Source organism: Cebus imitator, unplaced genomic scaffold (assembly GCF_001604975.1).
Source record: "Cebus imitator isolate Cc_AM_T3 unplaced genomic scaffold, Cebus_imitator-1.0 Scaffold251, whole genome shotgun sequence".
In the NCBI taxonomy this organism is placed as follows: domain Eukaryota; kingdom Metazoa; phylum Chordata; class Mammalia; order Primates; family Cebidae; genus Cebus; species Cebus imitator.
Genome location: NW_016107566.1, coordinates 2,020,870 through 2,037,146, shown reverse-complemented (window position 1 = coordinate 2,037,146; position 16,277 = coordinate 2,020,870). Strand labels below are relative to the sequence as shown.

At 38.1% G+C, this 16,277-nt stretch overlaps 1 protein-coding gene across 1 annotated transcript in view; it reads left to right on the top strand.

Moving 5' to 3' along the window:
* The window catches only part of DCHS2 (dachsous cadherin-related 2), a 275,941-nt gene that overhangs the window by 242,914 nt on the left and 16,750 nt on the right, over positions 1-16,277 (top strand). The window contains exons 15-16 of the mRNA XM_017498790.2: positions 2,565-2,776; positions 6,708-6,859. Coding sequence (XP_017354279.2) covers positions 2,565-2,776; positions 6,708-6,859 — 364 coding nt within the window. The remainder of the gene's footprint in view (positions 1-2,564; positions 2,777-6,707; positions 6,860-16,277) is intronic.

Here is a 16,277-nt window from a genome sequence, read left to right as displayed (position 1 = left end):
TTGATCTCATTTGGATGTGTATTTCGTAGCTTTGCCAAAAGCTATATAATGTATGTATTTTTTAGAAGAAAAATGTTACTACCATTTTGTTCTCAAGTTATTACATAACTGGGACATTCACATATAAGCCAGAACATGAAGTTACTGTTTGCAAGGCTTCTTACTCTAAGGAAGGTGCTAGTTTCTGCTCATACCATTAGGCAGGGTCCAGTAGTGTTTTCATTTCACTGATGACAGTACTTGCTTGATGTCTTTGTGAAAAATACACACGTATGGTTCAAGAAAAAATGTGGATCTAGTAGGTGTGCCAGCCTTGAATCATCCACACGCTGATTATTGTCATTTCTACTTACATGACTTTCACAGCATATGCCAGTTATTACCCCAAAAATAAAAATCATGCAAGGAAAGCATTAGAACCGTAGATCCAGTCCAAGTTCAAAATTCCAATTATCAAAGCCTAAACACAAGCCTTTTATTAAAAATCCACTTTGATCTCCACTATAATTGGCATACTTTCTACCCAGTGACATGGGTAATTTAGTGTTACATTTCTATTCTATTTTTCCTCTACAAACAGTAACGGAACTTGATAGCCAGGCAAGTGCTCTGCTTGGTGGAGAAGAGACCTGGGTGAGAACTGTGGACCCACCTCAGACTCGGGCTCTTGTGACATTTTGGGGTGTGGGAATCAGCCTTTGTTTCAGGGAGGCTTCTGAAGACCACCTACTTTCATCACCAGTATGTCAAAATGCATCTTAATTATTCTCCAGCTGCCAAAAGTTACAGCTACTCTAAATTTTCTGCCACGGGTGTTGGTCACAACAGACTGTGTTTGTGAAGTAATTGGTTCTAGTACTAAATTGATAACTAAATCTGATGTCAAAAAATGATACTGAGTTTATGAAATTTTAAATTTGGTAGTATAGTGACTTACTATCAAAAATATTTGTTTTTTTTCTTAACAGAATATAAGCTATAAAATCTCCCCTAAAACACCCAACAGCAAAAATAGAGTATTTGAACAGGATATACCTTTCACTAGAATCCAAGAAGTTACCAGATGGCCTAAAGTTTCTTGGACTAGGTTGTTTATCTGAAGAAGCTGATTCAGATAGAGCAATAAAAACTGCAGCTCTCATACCATATTTCCAGAAACAGTGCAGATTCTTTAACCAGAGGATTGAACTTCTAGTAGTTTATGGCTATTAAATGTTCTCTTTCTAAATTCAGAGTTCACAGAGATATTAAATCCATATGTGATGATGAGGGGCAGACAAACACGGGTAATACATCATGGAATCTACATGTTACTACAAAGAGACCTTCCAAATATGCATTATGTCACTTGCTCCTCACAGCCACCCTGTGAAGTCATTGTTAACATCCCCTTTTATAGAAAAGGAGACTCAGCTTTACATCAACTGCATAATTTATCCAGGTCACAAAATTAGGAGTTGGTGGAGCTAGGTAATTGACCTAAAGTAAATAGCTAGGCCTGGGATTTATTCCTGGTTTCAGGTTTCTCTAACTCCAAATTAATGTTCATTCAGCAACTCACTATTTGATGAACTTGCTGACAGTGAAAGCCAAGTAAATAAAAATAATACATTGAGTCAGAAATTTTGTTGTAAAATGGAGGGAAAAACAGTAAAAACTAGAGAAGGAAATTATGTTAAAGGAGTAAGTTCCTTAATTTAGGGGGAGGGGAATTTGAGCATGGCATCACCCTCAAAAATCTGTTATCCTAACCTGGTTCTGCCTTTTATATGAGGGCATAAAAGTATTAGTGTGTGCCTTCTGGAGGTCAGACCCTGAACTAGACACTGGGGCTATGACAGTGCATAAGAGATGGTGTGTGGAGCTTATAAACAAGAAGAATGAGAGGAGAAAAACAGTTGAACAAAGTGATGATGCAGCTGCCTGGAAATGCAGAGGCTTCGTAAGAGACTTTTGGGCATCTGATGGTACAGGGATGTTGATCTGGAAAAATCCTTGAGGAAGGATAGCTATGGGGGCCTTGCCGGGCTGATGGAACCACATGCGTGATGACTTTTTAATAAGCATTCAAGGAGCAGATGCATACTATGATCATGGAAGAGTTTTATGCGGAACAATGACAGCATCTTTTTATTATTATTATTATTAAATTCAGAATGAAAACTGGATTAGGGAGAGACCAGTTACATGGCTAATTCAGGGAACAAGGTGGAAAGTGCTGGAGGCTTGAAGGAGGGCAGTAGCAGTAGGGCTGGAGTGAGGATATGTTTGAAAGGTAGACCTTTCAGACATGGCCCAGGGCTAAATATGGAGAGAGATCACTTCCAGTTTTTGGTATCTCATAGTTTCTTTTCCTCTATGTGTTCTAACCCTGCAAGCATCTGTAAGATCCCAACTCTTTTCACAATGACCCCAGCTGCTGGGAAAGGGAGGCCAGCCAGTGGGAGGGTTTTGTGGGACAGGTGAGCTGTAAGCTGTTAGCATGTGAAGCAAAGATGCTTGGGTCATTTTAAGAATAACTACAACGTCATTTTCTTGTTTTTTCTCCTTGGAAATAAAAATAGGACAACTCACTGTGAAAGAACCCAAGTTTCTTGATTTTGAAGTCAGAAATGAGGTGCAGCTCATCATTTTAGCTGAAAGTAGCGAGCATAAAGCCTATAGCAAAGTAGCAGTCTTGATACAGGATGTGAATGATAATTCACCATGCTTTGAGCAAAGCATCTACCAAGCATCAGTGTCTGAAGGCCAACTCTACAATGCTAGCGTCATACAGGTAACAGAAATATATATTTGTGTGTGTGTGTGTGTGTGTGTGTTTGTGTGTGTGTATGAATCATGAATCAATATACTTTAAAATACCTAACGCCTGTGGTCCAACACATAAATTAAATTTTCAGTGTTTCCAGCACGTGTACAACATTTTATGGATTGGATAAAATCTTAGGATAAAGAAAATCTGAAATTCTTGCACCGTCTCTTCCTCTTTATTTATTTGGTGCTCGGATACTGACATCTGCTTTCTCTAGGAGCACTGTTGAACACTAGAAGTATGCATTTATTAATATAATAGAAGTATGCATTTAGTGTCATGAGTGAAAAGAGGAAACACAGCCTCTTCCTGGAGGAAAAGTGTAAGGCTTCACAAAAGAATGATATTTACGCTAACTCTTCAAGGGTGAACAGGAATGTGGACAGATCTGCTGTTTTCAGGACTAGCCCCGTCTCAGTAACAGTCTGCAAGACCTGAACCAGCATTCATTCACAGGGCAGTTTTGTTCACACTCTAAAAACCACCCATCCTTGATACTTTCTCTGCCTGCCTCAGGACAAGTGCTTGTTTCATCTTTCCCTTCACTATTGAATTGAGTTTTTGTAGTCGTGAAACGGGGAATTAGGAGATCTCCAACCTCCCACGATTTTGCAAAGGAAATCAGTATAAAACCAACTTCCAAGCAAAGTTAGCCACAGGGATGGCCATTCCCTCTGGCCTCTGGAATGCCATGGCTGTGGTCAGGACTTGATGCTTATTACACCCCTTTTCCTCTGGGCTAGGTGGGGTAAGGCATTTACATGGCATGCTAGCACATTTTCTGGATAAGACCTGCAACAGTTCTTTACTGTGCAGACACCTTCACCTTATTATATAAAATGACCCGACAGTGGCTTATGCCTGTATCCCAGCACTTTGGGAGGCTGAGGTGGGCAGGTCACCTGAGGTCAGGAGTTTGAGACCAGCCTGACCAACATGGTAAAACCCCTCCTCTACTAAAAATACAAAAATTAGCTGGGCGTTGTGGCTAATGCCTGTAATCCCTGCTGCTTGGGAGGCTGAAGCAGGAGAATTGCTTGATCCTGGGAGGTGGAGGTTGCAGCAAGCTGAGATCATGCCATTGAACTCTACCCCGGGCAACAAGCGAAACTCTGTCTCAAAAAAAAAAGAGCCCTTTCTTTTACTTCAATTCCAGTTTCTGATGCACATGATCCCTGCTGTTGGTGAAAACAAGACCAATAGAGTCTCAGCTGCCTTGGAGTTTTAACTCTGTGTCCCTACACACCATCTAGGATATCTGGGATCCCCTCGGCTATGGCTGTAGATATATTTTGTATTAGAATAGTCTGATTGCTGTAGTCACCAGCCTGTTCCAGGTGTGCTGTGTCTTTACCCTGGCTTCAGCCATGACTGAGATGTTTCAGAAGAAAGTTAGGACATTCACTTTTCCAGTCTTTATCATCTCTGCGCAGTTGTGGTGATCAGTGGGGATGGCAGGTGACTCTAGTGCCACCTTGTCACAAGAGGGTTCCCACACTGGGGCCCTGCAGCACTGCACTTCTCTGTCCCACAGTCTAACTGGGATGGAGCTAAATTACTCAATGTGAAATAAGTGAAGGCAAAGACCCATATAAAGTCCAGGTGCACTGAATGAGAGAGTGCCTGACCCACCAGCGCTTCAAATTATGGCAGATTTGTAGAAGGCTGAATCAGGGACAGATAGAATGAACTTTGTTCTTTCCATTTTTCAGTCATTGCATTCCCAGGAAGCTAGCACTACCATTCTGCTGTGTCCTGTTCAGAAAATTAGAAATAGCCTCTGGTGTTCATATCGATTGTGGTGGTTGCTTCCTGGTTTTAGCCCCCACACTGCTCATACCCTCCTTTAGTTACAGCCCCACAGACTTCTTTTGAGGCTCTGACCCTCTGTCGATGCAGTCCTGGTGTGGTTGTCATCAAGATATTGACCTGCCTCCCACTCCCACCCCGCCAAAGGTGTTGTGAACTGCCTTGCCTCTCTGTCACAGACTTTCTTTCCTTGAAATTTGAATCTTGGGTGAAGAGACACGAAGACAGAGACAAATTACAGCCGATTCATCTTGATGACAACTCAAAGAAGCTGTGCTTTACATTCCCCAGAGCTGCTCAGGCTCTTGTTTTCACTGGGCACTGTCTTTCTAATACATTTCTCCCCTGCTGTGGTTAGCCCTAGTTGTGATATGTTGCCAGAACGCTAGAACTGTAGCTGATCGACCACCCAGAGTTATTCTCTGTAGCACTTTTAAATGTACGACTCCAAGGGACATAGTGGACTCTGATGCCAACCAGTTTCTCTTCATGGTGATCCCAAAGGAAACTGCATATTGCAGGCTTTCTGTCCCAAGAGCTGTCCCCTGATGAGCTCCTGGATGCTGCACTTGAGTCATTCAGGGTTGCCTGAGAACTCTGGCAGCAGTGTGAAGGATAAATTGAGAGGGTCGGAAACTAGAATGAAAAACCAATAGGAAATCTATTAGTATAGTAGCCCAGGAGAGAGATGACAGGGAACATGAGCTAAGGCTGAGGCTCAGAGGCATAGAGAATATAAAAAAGTAAAAAGTAATTAATTAGTCAACTTTTTCTTAAAGAAGATATAGAATCCACAGGCATAATTGGTTTACTGATTAAAGTTTATTGCAGAATGATGGGGAATGATGTAAAACTTCTGTTTTATCCTCAACACTGCTTTGATAACTCATCAAATACATGATCAGGATCTACATTTGTTAGCACTAAATCTAGGCTTTGTTTCACTTATGTAATGACCCCTTTAAAATGAAACTTTAGGGCTTGGCACAGTGGCTCACACCTGTAATCCCAGCACTTTGGGAGGCCAATGCAGGTGGATCACTTGAGCCCAGGAGTTTGAGACCAGCCTGGGCAAAATGGGAAAACCCATTTCCACACACACACACACACACACACAAATACAAAAATTAGCTGGGCATGGTGGTGCACGCCTATAGTCCCAGCTAGTTGGGAGGCTAAAATGGGAGGATGACTTAAGCCCAGCAGGCTGATGTTGCAGTGAGCCATGATCAAGTCACTGCACACCAGCCTGAGAGACAGAGGCAGACTCTATTCAAAAATAATAAAATAAAATAAAACTTTAAATACAATATTTTTAAAATTCACACCTGGCCATTTTATAGGTAATTTTTCTTTCTTTCTTTTTTTTTTTTTTTTTTTTTTGAGATGGAGTCTTGCTCTGTCACCAGGCTGGAGTGCAGTGGTACAATCTCAGGTCACTGCAGCCTCTGCCACCTGGGTTCAATTGATTCTCTTGCCTCAGCCTCCTGAGTAGCTGGGATTAGGAAGCTACACACACACAGCTAATTTTTGTATTTTTAGTAGAGATGTGGCTTTACCATGTTGGTCTCCATCTCTTGACCTGTGATCTTCCTGCCTCAGCCTCCCAAAGTGCTAGGATTACAGGCGTGAGCCACCATGTCCATCCTTTAGAGGTAATTCTTTAAGCAGAAAAAAAAAAAGAGCAAATAAAAAAAAAATCACTCATTATGTGGAGATTTCCCTTAACATTTTTTTCCTTTTCTGGTGCTAGCATGAATTCATATACACTATTGGAACGCTCCTATTCAAGCAACTTAGATGTTCTTAACAAATATTTCTTCCTATTGCGCAAAAGTATAGATCAAAAACGTACCATTTCTACTGAGAGCTATTTAGAAATTCTTTGGATGAAGACTTTCCCCATCAATCAGTTTATCATAAAGTTAAATGTAAGCTTCAGTTGTTTATTGGTATTCCCTTTAATCATTGTTTTTAAAATGTGTTTGACAATCTGTAATTCTTTCTTAATGCATGTCTCTGAAAAACAGACTGAACCCATGTTGCAGAATAAATCTTATCTAATGAAACAGTTGGTTCCTCACAGGTTTTTGCCACCGACCTGGACAGTGGTTTGAATGGCCTTATTGAGTATTCTATTCTCTCTGGCAACCAAGAAGAAGCATTCCAGATTGATGCACTGAGTGGTGTGATAACAACAAATGCGATTCTAGATTACGAGCTCACCAGTTCCTACAGGTTGGTCCAGGGTTCACATTCATTGGCTCCACTTTTTCTGCCTGCTTACTGACAACATTGTTGCTTTGTTCATAACTTCCTGTTATGTAAGTTCAGTTGTGCAATTTGTTTTCCCTTTGATCCAACTTGTGATCACTCTTTTTGATATAAAAAATAGTCTCATCAATTATTTGTATTTGGAAAACGTGATTAAAATAGCAAACCTTTAAGGTCTCTTCTAGTTCTAAGATTTTATGAATTTATGACGCTATTAAGCACTAAATGAGTGACATTAAAAAGATAATGTTTGTGAGTTGCCTAATGAACTAGAGAGCCCTCTGCAAGTGTTTGTTGTTATTGTTTTTTAAAAACAGTGAGGATTGAAGGATACTTTGCTTTTTAATTCTTTATTCTTGCATGTGAAACTACAATGCTGTCTTTAAGGTCCTGTTGCAGTTCTGTGTTCTAATAGAAATGATCTTATTAAAAGCATGTATATATATATATATATTTGGATTGGATTCTCACTCTGTCGCCCAGGCTGGACAACCTCAGTTCACTGCAGCCTCCAACTCATGGATTCAAGTGATTCTCCTGCCTTAGCCTCCCAAGTAGTCGGGATTAAAGGTGCCTGCCACCACACCTGGCTAATTTTTGTGTTTTTAGTAGAGATGGGGTTCCACCATATTGACCAGGCTGGTCTCAGACTTCTGACCTCAGGCGATCCACCCATCTCGGCCTCCCAAAGTGTTGGGATTGCAGGTGTGAGCCACTGCGCCCAGTCAGCAAAAGACTCTTAAGAAATCTAAAATATCCATGAGTGGGGACTGCTTAAAGAATTAGCAAAACCCTGGAATGGAATACCATGGAATACCATGGAGTGGATTTTACAAAAGAAAGAGGCAAAACTCTATGTACTGATGAGACGAGTGACTAAGTGAAGGCAGTAACGATGCCCACTATGGTGCGTGCCTAGCCTGCCTGCTTGAGTGAAAGCACACCTGCATGCTTAGGATGCTTCTGGAAGAAAACATAAAAAAATGTTCACCTTATTTGTCTCTGGAGAAGCAGTCAGGCAGCCTGTAGTCCAAGAGAGGCTTAGCTATCTTATTGAACATTTTAGTATGCTTTAGATCGATGTCGTATTTTTGTGTTTTTCCAAAAGGCCTTGCCCATACTGTATTGTATTTAATCCTCGCAACCACCTTATAAAGATGTTAAGGTGGGCACTTTCTTGTTTGCTGATAAAGCAACAGAAATACAGTGGCTTGCTTAGGGTCACAGGATAATTTGAGGCTCAAACTTGAACTTGCACTTAAGTATTCTGCTTCTAAGGCACACTCTTTCCACTGGAGAGCTGCCTAGCAGACCTCCTATTTAAAGAAAACACAGATACAGTACACCAAAGACAAGGAGTGTCAGTATTCTACGCCAAACTACTTTTATTTTTTGTGAAAAAATTACAGTATATGCATGTGGTTAAGCAATGAGAGCTGATTAAAGTGGAATATCTTACTGGGTAGATTGGATTAATTACCCTCTGGAAAACTTCCCAACGCCAAAAGTTTAAATGTTTAGTTTTTTTGTTTAATATACTTCAAAGTGTTTTTAAAAGTTTAAGACTTTGCCCTGTATTAACTACTATAAATTTTAAAATAATATTTTAGCACAATGGCTATGGCACTTATTGTTTAAAAATATTAAAACCTATTCCCTGCTACATTGTTTTTCTAGTAATTGTTTAAGCATGAAACTTTTGACTGTAGATAAATCTCAGTCTAGCTGAGTAATAATAAATTCAGGAATTATTAAAGGCCAGCTGTGTTCTAAGAACTAAGGATTTTCTGATTTTAAGGACTTTCTGTTACAGTGTTCTTCTTAATGGAAACTAATTAATAATTAAATCTAATTTCTTTCAACTTTTTCCTATTTGCGTCATGGTTTCTATGTTCACATTAAATTGGTCCCAATATTAAAACGTGCCGCTCTCCCATCCCCATGAAGAATTTAACTCTAGGCTTGGAGAAGCAAGAACTGAGAGAAGTTGAACCCCCTACACACTGCCACAGATACACACAGGTAACAACACACACACACACACACACACACACACACACACACACACACACACACACACAATCTCCAGCATCACCAAGGCAAGGAAATATTTTAAACCTCCTGCCTCTCTGGGCTCTCCCCACACCTACCCACAACCCCTGCTGTGGTGCAGCTTCTATCCTTTAGTGCTTTTCTTGATACTTAAGGCAATAAGAAATAGAGGATGATTTTCCCCTAGTCTGCTACACCTTTAGTGAATGTTTTGGAAACAGTCTCATTTAGCTTTCAGCTTTTACTTTTGAAGTATTGCTATTTTTTCTGATTGAGAAAAATATCCCAATTACAGCCGTTTGTTTTAAAATAAAAAAAAATTCCTAAAAAAAAAAAAAAAAAAAAAAAAAAAACAGAGCTACCATACAAGCCAGCAATCCCACTCCTAGATATACACCTGCCAAAAAGAAATCACAATATCAACAAGATATATCTGCACTGCCATATTTATTGCAGTAATATTCACAATAGCCAAGATTTGAAAGCAATCTAAGTGTCCATCAACAGGTGAATGGATAAAGAAAATGGGATACATGGACACAATGGAGTACTATTCAGTCATTAAAAAAGAATGAGATCCAGTCATTTGCAACAACATGGATGGAACTGGAAGTCATGATGTTAAGTGAAATAAGCTAGGTGCAGAAAGACAGACATCACATGTTCTCACTTATTTGTGGGAGCTAAAAATTACAATTGAACTCATGCATATAGAGAGTAGAAGATGGTGACCAAAGTCTGGGAAGTGTCAGGGAGGATTGGGGGTAAGATGGTTAAAGCAAAATGTAGTTAAAATGAATGAACATGACCTAGTATTTTCTGGTACAAAAGGGTGACTGTAGTCAAAAGTTTAATTATACATTTAAAAATAACAAAAAGAATATAACTAAAGATAACTAAAAGCTTTGGATTGTTTGTAACACAAAGGACAAATGCTTGAGGTGTTGGATACCCCATTTACCCTGATGTAATTATTACACATTGCATGCCTCTATCAAAATAGCTCATGTAACCCATAAATATATGTACCTACTACATACTCCCAAAATTAAAAATTGAAAAAGAAAAGATTTATTATTATATTTTTCAATTTCCAAGACTTGGGCAATTTAATATTTAATTGGTGATGCATTTCTAAAAATAATAATAAATTAAAATGTAAAATAAAAAAGGAGATAGTATCAGTCATGATTCTACTAAATATGAATGTATTAAATAATTTTTAGTTTTCATAGTAAGCAACATATAAAAAATTCAGAGGAAATATGATGACAAATTGTAAAATAGGCATTAATTTCTGTCTGACTGATATTTATGAATATATAAAATGTTATTTATCAAGCATGAAGATGGGGACACAAGGATAAGTGTAAATGCCCTTGTTCTCAAGGAGTTTGAAAATCGAGTCCTAGTCAAACACGTGGCAGAAGGCACATTAATAATCACAATAGTTGCCATTTATGGAACTCCTGCTTTACATTTATTAACTAACTGAATTCTTGTGGTAGACATGATTTATAAAATAAATACATTGAAACCCAGAGAGGTAAAGTGGTTTGGCCAAGAATACTAAGCTAGTACGTGATAGAACATGATTCTAGCTGATGTGAATGATTGCAGGGTTTATTTTATGATGTGAATGAATCTTAAAAGTACATGCATGTACATTTACGAAATAAATAAATATTCAAGGCAAGCAGTTATTTCCAAGAGCAATGATAAACTCAGTGTATTCTTCATTGAATGTTCATTATGACTGTGGGAGAAAGCAATTTTACAGGTAACATAGGAAATGGGCTGAGATGTTAATTATGTTTTTCAAAATACGCAACTCATGAAAAGCAAAGCTGGGATTAGAATCCCAGTCCACTGATGCCCTGAGGAAAAGGGAACGAAAAGCATTTGGGGCTAAAGGAATGAAGAAAGGCACGGGTATGTGCAAGTGTTTGGTATGTTTGAAAATAGCAAGTAGTACAGCACATCAGAGAAGCAACTAAGTGTGGGGTAATAAAAGAGGCAGCAGACAAATTCTGAAAGACTTTCTATGTCATGTTATGGAAACTATACATTGTTCTGTGAACTACATACAATTATAAGCAGTTGAATGAATGTTTGTGTCTTTATTTTTAAAGACATCTGGTAATGGATATACTGCAAGACAGAGAACTAGCATAAATCAGCAAGCTGAGCTAGGCTGCAGCAATGAAAAGTCTGTTACATGGATGATGCAGTGGAGATAGAAGGAAGGGACATACTAAAATGTTGATTTGAATATAGAATCCATAGGAACTCGACCAGTTGAATTTATTAAACAAGTAAAGAGAGGGAACGGTGCTGAAATTTCTACTTAGGAAAGGAAAGGAAAGGAATAGATGGACATTATGATTGTTTATTCTGGGCATTTTGAGTTGGAATGACCAGCACAAGGACAAAAGTGAAGCTACCCTTTAGGCAATTGAAAACAATAATCTGGGCCGGGCACGGTGGCTCACGCCTGTAATCCCAGCACTTTGGGAGGCCAAGGCGGGTGGATCACGAGGTCAAGAGATCGAGACCATCCTGGTCAACATGGTGAAACCCCGTCTCTACTAAAAATACAAAAATTCAGCTGGGCATGGTGGTGTGTGCCTGTAATCCCAGCTACTCAGGAGGCTGAGGCAGGAGAATTGCCTGAACCCAGGAGGCGGAGGTTGCGGTGAGCCGAGATCGCGCCATTGCACTCCAGCCTGGGTAACATGAGTGAAACTCCGTCTCAAAAAAAAAAGAAAATTATAATCTGTAGCTCAGGATAGGTGTCTTTACTTAAGATATAGATCTGAGATTCATCCAGGGAAAATGTGTAAAATGGAATTACCTCGGGAGAATATGTAAAATGAGAATTGAGGAGTGGTGACTTACCACCACCTCAGGATTAGGCAAAGAAATAGGAAGTGCAAAATGTATTTACGTAATAGAAAGACCCAGGAAAAGATGATGTCATGGAGACCAAGGAAAGAGGTTGGACTGAATGAAAGGAGAAGGCGTCAAAATGTATTTGCATTAGAATCTCTAAAAATACAGTCCTCTCTCAGTATCCATGGGGTATCAGTTGTGAGACTCTCCACTGCATCTCTCCCACTCCCCCATACCAAAATTTATGGATGCTCAAATTTCTTATATAAAATGGTATATAGTATTTGCATATTACCTATGCAAGCCTCTCATATGGTTTATTTTTATTTATTTATTTTTAACTGTTTTAATTTCAAATTTTAGTTTAGATACAGAGGACACATGTGCAGGTTTGTTACATGGGTATACTGCACCATGTAGTGAGCATAGTACTTAATAGGAAAGTTTTCAACCCACCCTGCCTCTCACTCTCCCCCTCAGCAGCCCACATTGTCTATTATTCCCATGTTTATGTCCATGTGTGCTCAATGTTTAGCTCTCATTTGTAAACAAGAGATATTTTGCTTTTTTGTTTTTGTTTCAGTTTGTTTAGGATTATAGCCTCCAGCTCTATCCATGTTTCTGCAAAAGACATGATTGCTATGATTTCTTTTTTTATGGCTGCATAGTATTCCGTGCTCTCTCTCTCTCTCTCTCTCTCTCTGTGTATATATATATACACACACATATATATATTCCATGCTCTCTATATATATCTATCTAGATGATAGATATATAGAGAGTCCATCTTTTTGCTATTGTGAATAGCATGGTGATAAACATATAAGTGCATGTGTTTTTTTGCTGTAATGATGTATCTTCCTTTGAGAATATGCCCAGCAATGATACTTTGTGGTAAGTTCTTTGAGAAATCTCCAAAACTGCTTTTCACAGTGGCTGAACTATTTTACATTTCCAACCATGTATTAGTGTTCCCTTTTCTTGACAACTTCACCAGCATCTGTTGTTTTTAACTTTTTAATAATAGCCATTCTAGGCTGTGTGCATTGGCTCACGCCTGTAATCCCAGCACTTTGGGAGGCCAAGGCAGGCAGAACATGAGGTTGGGAGTTAGAGACTAGCCTCCCCATCTCTACTAAAAATACAAAGATTAGTCAGGTGTGGTGGTGGGTTCCTGTAATCCCAGCTACTCAGGAGGCTGAGGCAGGAGAATTGCCTCAACCCAGGAGGCGGAGGTTGCAGCGAGTAGAGACTGTGCCAATGCACTCCAGCCTTGGCAACAGAGCGAGACTCAGTCTCAATAATAATAATAATAACCGTTCTGACTGAATCTCATTATGTTTTTATTTGTATTTCTCTGATGATTAGTGATGGTGGGTATTTTCTCATATGTTTGTTGGCTGCTTGTATGTCTTTCTAGGAAAAGTGTCTTTTCACGTTTTTTGCCTATTTTTTAATGGGATTATTTGGGTTTTGCTAGTTGATTTAAGTTCCTTGTAGTTGCTGGATACTAAACCTTTTCCAGATGAATAATTAGTGAATATTTTCTGTCATTCTGTAGGTTGTCTGTTTACTCTGTTGATAATTTCTTTCATTGTGCAGAAGCTCTTTAGTTTAATTAGACCCCATTTATCAATTTTTGTTTTTTGTTACAATTGCTTTTGAAGACTTAGCCAAAAATTTCTTGCCAGGGCCAATTTCAAGAACGGTATTTCCTAGGTTTTCTTCTAGGATTTCTATAGCTTGAGGTGTTATATTGGAATCTTCGATTCATCTTCAGTCAATTTTTGTATATGGTAAAAGGTAAGGATCTAGTTTCATTCTTCTGCATATGATTAGCCAGTTTTCCCAGCACCATTTATTCAATAGGGAGTGCTTTCCCCATTGCTCATTTTTGCTGGCTTTGTTAAGATTGAATGGTTGTAGGTGTGCGGTTCTATTTCCAAGTTTTCTATTCTGTTCCATTGGTCAGTATATTTGCATTTATACCAGTAGTATGCTATTTTGATTACTGTAGACTTATATAATTTGAAGTCAGGTAATATGATGCCTCCAGCTTTGTTGTTATTGCTTAGGATTCCTTTGGCTATTTGGGCTCTTTTATGGTACCATGTGAATTTTAGAATATTTTTTTTTCTAATTCTGTGAAGAATGATGTTGGTAGTTTGATAGGAATAGCATTGAATCTGTAAACTTCTTTCGGCAGTATGGCCATTTGAATGCTATTGATTCTTCCAATCTATGAGCGTGGAATTTTTTTTCATTTATTTGACACATCTCTGATTTCTTTGTAAGTGTTTTGTTAGTCTCCTTATAGAAATATTTCACCTCCTAGGTTACCTGCATTTCTATAGATTCCCAGGTATTTCTTTCTCTTTGTGGCTGTTGTAAGTTGTATTGTGTTCTTGATTTGATTTTCATTCTGGTTGTTATTGGTGTATAGACATGCTGCTGATTTTTGTACATTCATTTTGTATCCTGAAACCTTGCTAAATTCATTTATCAGTCTTAGTCAACATTTGTCAGAGTCTTTAGGCTTTCTAAGTATAGAATCATATTGTCAATGAAGAGAGATAGTTTGACTTCTTTTCTGTTTGGATGCCTTTTATTTTTTTGTCTTTCCTGATTGCTCTGGCTAGGACTTCCACTAGTATGTTGAATAGGAGTGGTGAGGGTAAGCATCCTTGTCTTGTTCCATTTCTCAAAGGGAATGGTTTTGGTGTTTATTATGATGTTGGCTGTGGGATTATCAAAAATGGCTCTTATTTTGAAGTATGCTCCTTAATTTATTATTTTGATGAGGGTTTTTTATCATGAAGGAATGTTGAATTTTTTCAAAAGATTTTTCTGCATCAATTGAAATGATCATATGGTTTTTGCTTTTAATTATGTTTATGTGGTAAATCACATTTATTGATTTATGTATGTTGAACCAACCTTGCAACCCAGGAATAGAGTCTACTTGATCATGGTGGGTTAGCTTTTTGATGGGCTGCTGGATTTTACCTGCTACTATTTTGTTGAAGATATTTGCATCTATGTTCATCAGAGATATTCGCCTGAAGTTTCTTTCTTTGTCATGTCATTGACAGATTTTGGTATTAGGCTGATACTGGTTTCATGCAATGAATTAAAGAGAAGTCTCTGCTCCTCAGTTTTTTGGGGATAGTTTCAGTACAATTTGTACCAGTTTTTCTTTATATACCTTGTAGAATTTGGCTGTGAATCTCTCTGGTCCAGGGCTTTTTTGTTGGTAGGTTTTCTATTACTGATTCAATTTCAGAGCTTGATATTTGTCTCTTCAGGGTTTCAATCTCTTCCTGATTCAATCTTGGGATGTCAATCTTTGGGAAGTTAGAATATCCAATCATATGTAATAATATCCACAGGCTCAAAGTAAAAGGGTGGAGAAAGATATACCACCCAAATGGAAAACAAAAAGGAAGCTATTCTTATATCAGATAAAACAGACTTTAAACTGATAAAAACTAAGAAAGACAATGAAAAGTACTACATAATGATAGAGGTTATACTCCAACAAGAAGATGTAACTTTCCTAAATATGTATGCACGCAACATTGGAGCACCCAGATACGTAAAACAAGCTCTCCCAATGAGGAAGTACTTCTAGGAATTTATCCATTCCTCTAGATTTTCCAATTTGTGTGCATAAAGCTGTTTATAGTATTCTCTTAAGATCTTTTGTATTCCTGTCGGATTGACTGTAATGTCATTTTTGTCTTTCCTGATTGTACTTATTCAGCTCTTCTTTTTTCTTTGTTAATCTAGCTAGTGGTCTCTCAAACTTGTTTACATTCAAAGTCCTGGTTTCGTTGATTTTTTGTGCAGATTTTTGTATCTCAATTTTATTAAGTTCTTCTGATTTTGGTTATTACTTTTCTTCTGATAGCTTTGGGCTTGGTTCGTTCTTTTTTTCTAGTTCTTTCAGGTGCAAAGTTAAATTGTTAATTTGAGACCCTTCTAACTTCTTGATGAAGGTGTTTAGGGCCTTAAGCTTTCCTCTTAACACTGCTTTAACTGCATCTCAGGTACTTTAGTAAGTTCTGTCTATTTTCTTTAATTTCAAAGAATTTTTTTACTTCTGCTTTAATTTTGATGTTCACCCAGAAGTTATTTAGAAGCAAGTTAATTTCCATATATTTTTGTAGTTTTGAGATATCTTGATATTGATTTCCTTTTTATTGCACTGTGGTCTGAGTATATTTGTTTTGATTTCAATTGTTTTGAATTTATTGAGACTTGCTTTATGACTGAGCCTGTGATCAATTTTAGAATATATTCCATGTGCAGATAAGAAGAATGTATATTCTGTGGTTGCTGGGTGGAATGTTCCATGAATGTCTATTAAATCCAACTGGTGATGTATCAAGTTTAAATCTAGAGTTTCTTTTTTTTTTTTTTTTTTTTTTTTTTTTTT